The 2,901-nt window shown below is 44.3% G+C and overlaps 1 protein-coding gene across 1 annotated transcript; it reads left to right on the top strand.

Annotated features, from left to right (window-relative positions):
- The first annotated feature begins 1,319 nt into the window (after positions 1–1,319).
- LOC135379173 (uncharacterized) lies at positions 1,320–2,210 on the top strand. Its single transcript, XM_064612418.1, has one exon. It carries the CDS (start codon positions 1,320–1,322, stop codon positions 2,208–2,210), a length of 891 nt encoding a protein of 296 aa, XP_064468488.1.
- Positions 2,211–2,901: the final 691 nt, after the last annotated feature.

Below are 2,901 nucleotides of genomic sequence, written 5' to 3' on the forward strand. Positions count from 1 at the left end.
AAACTGCTGTAAGTTTAAATAGCAAGTTTATGTTAGTCGTTTTGAATTTTTGTTTTCAAGCAATGTTCAACGCGAACGTAGCAACAGTTTGCTGCCTCCGCCATGTTTTAATACTTGTGCGCTATGCAGTGTTCTGAATTCTGTCGTCCTCCGAATATTCGTTCGTATTTTTACCGTGTTCGTTCTGGCTCCCGCGTTGCAGTATACGCTGCGGTCATTTGCGTAGCACGTCCGCTCCGGTTTGCACGTCGTGAATCTTTGAAACTCTGTGGTGACATGCGAGTGTTTTTCTTTTTTTGTACGAGTTGACACGGGTCTGCTCTAGACATGTCGAGATCTACCCGTTATCGTGCCTTGCGAAAGGAGTTCATCGACATTATGAGTGACATGGTCAACAGTGATGCTCAGCAGCTAACTGCCCCGCTCTCCTATCCTCAACACAGTCATGAAGTTGAAATCTCCAATGACGATGATATCACGTTGGATGCTACGACTGACGATGCAGCGTCCGATATTTCCTGGGAGGACCTATGCGATGATGTGGGGCTGGATGACGAGTATCCAGAAGGACAAAACAACTCCGAAGACAGTTTGGTCAGCAGATTAGCGGGCATTTCCCTCAAGCACAGCCTCACACATGCGTGTATTAATGACATTGCTGCAATGCTAAGACACTATGGCTATGAAGTTCCAAAGGACGCAAGAACAATTTTGGGAGCCCAAAGGAAGGCTGCTCTAGAACATGATGGAACCTTTGTCCATTTTGGAGTGAAAACCGGTATTTTGCAGGCACTACAAGTGGGCACACCACCTGCAGACATCAAATTGCAAGTCAACATTGACGGACTACCATTGTATAAGAGCTCTTCCACTAGCTTCTGGCCTATCCTTGGCATGATGACGAACCACAGTGATCGGCAGCCTTTCCTCATTAGTATTTATTGTGGGTCGGGGAAGCCACCATTAGGATCTTTCTTAACGCCGTTCCTTGAGGAAATGCAGGACCTGATGACAAATGGCATGTGCCTCAAAGGAAGGCATTTAAATGTGAAACTTGAAGCCATAATCTGTGATGCTGTGGCACGTAGTTTTTTAAAGCGTATCAAAGGCCACAGCGGTTATCATGGCTGTGAGCGCTGTGTACACAATGGCACCCATCAAGACAACAGGATGCTTTTTTAGGATTGCAACGGGATTTGGACGCTGTTCTTCGCAGAGATAAAGGCTTCCGTCAAAGAAGTTCCCCAGGTCACCACACAGGAGAATCACCGTTTCTGTGCCAGGATGTAGACCTGATATTTGGATTCCCCTTGGATTACATGCATCTCGTCTGCCTAGGAGTGATGCGAAGGCTGCTTCATATTTGGATAGGTGGAAAGTACGGGAGGGGAAAGCTGACAGCAGAGCAAGTACATATGCTAAGTGACAGATTAAATTTATATCGAAAAGACTTCCCATCTGTGTTCGAAAGGAAGCCCAGAGGAGTCGATGAAGTGGAAAGGTGGAAAGCTACAGAGTTCCGTACCTTTTTGCTTTATGCTGGACCTGTGGCACTGAAGCACCTGTTGCCAGACAGACTTTACCACCACTTTCTTGTACTTCACGTTGCTGTGCGAATACTTGCATCACCAAGTAGTTATCAGACAGGGAATGAATATGCAAAGAAACGTTTGGTGTATTTTGTTGAAGATGTAGGTGAACTTTACGGCACAACACAGGTTATCTACAATGTTCACTCGCTGATATACCTTGCAGGGGACTGTCTGCGACATGGACCATTTGACTCATTTAGCGCCTTCCCCTTTGAATCCCACCTGGGGAAGCTGAAGCAAATGTTGCGAACAACAAACAGTCCCCTGTCGCAAATAAACAGGAGGGTCTCAGAACAGCGACATGTTTCATCCACCATTGGGGAAAGGCCTGTTGATCACAGTGTCAGGCCTGGGATGTGCTACATTCTCAGAAATGGAACGATCGCACGAGTGAATGATGTGCGCGCTGCATGTGTTCATGTGTCAGTGTTTGCAAACACAACTGATTTTTTTGTCAACCCACTTAAATCGTCGTCGCTAGGAATTTTTAGGGTGGACAGCAATGGAGATGAAAAAATTATGTCACTAGATATATGCATCAGAGACAGGCAGTGCATCGTTCTACCGTACAAAAGTAGATATGTCATGTTTCCGCTTCTACACTGCACTTCGATATAACAAGAACGACCTAGTCCCACATCCTTTCAATTTTCCAACCAGTAAGTAAGACAAAATAAGTATGTAAATTAATAAAATCAGTTGCGACTTAGTGGCAAAGCATTAAAAGTTAAGCGTTGTTTGCAGCATATTTATGTGTAATCTGTCTTAAACAGCCTGCCCAACTTTCAAAATATGCGACAATACATATATTACTCTCTTTGGAACCCTGAGTGACTTTGTCATGCTTGTCAATGCTACTCCTTACGTCTCTGCAAATTCACCAGGGATTTTTTCCAAGCTGCGAAAGACGCAGGACACTAATTTGTGAATGTCCTCCTACGTTTACGTGGTGTACCGTGCAAAACTAAGGAAGCATGTTTTTCATTTTCAGTCACTGTAATGTGCTATTTATTGCATATATTTAATTGCCACTTCTACGAAGCGCACCAGACATTTGTGAAAACATATTTCGTTGCAACTTTTGCCTGCAAACAGATAAATTACTCTCTTAGGAACCCCGAGTGACTTTGTCATGCTTGTCAATGCTACTCCTTACGTCTCTGCAAATTCACCAGGGATTTTTGCCAAGCTGCGAAAGACGCAGGACACGAATTTGTGAATGTCCTCCTACGTTTACGTGGTGTACCGTGCAAAATTAAGGAAGCATGCTTTTCATTTTCAGTCACTGTAATGTGCTATTTATTGCCTA

This window comes from Ornithodoros turicata, chromosome 1 (genome assembly GCF_037126465.1).
Source record: "Ornithodoros turicata isolate Travis chromosome 1, ASM3712646v1, whole genome shotgun sequence".
Classification (NCBI taxonomy): Eukaryota; Metazoa; Arthropoda; class Arachnida; order Ixodida; family Argasidae; genus Ornithodoros; species Ornithodoros turicata.

Excerpts from the sequence above, each read along its gene's own strand:
- LOC135379173 (XM_064612418.1), top strand. The coding sequence starts at position 1,320 with ATGCATCTCGTCTGCCTAGGAGTGATGCGAAGGCTGCTTCATATTTGG.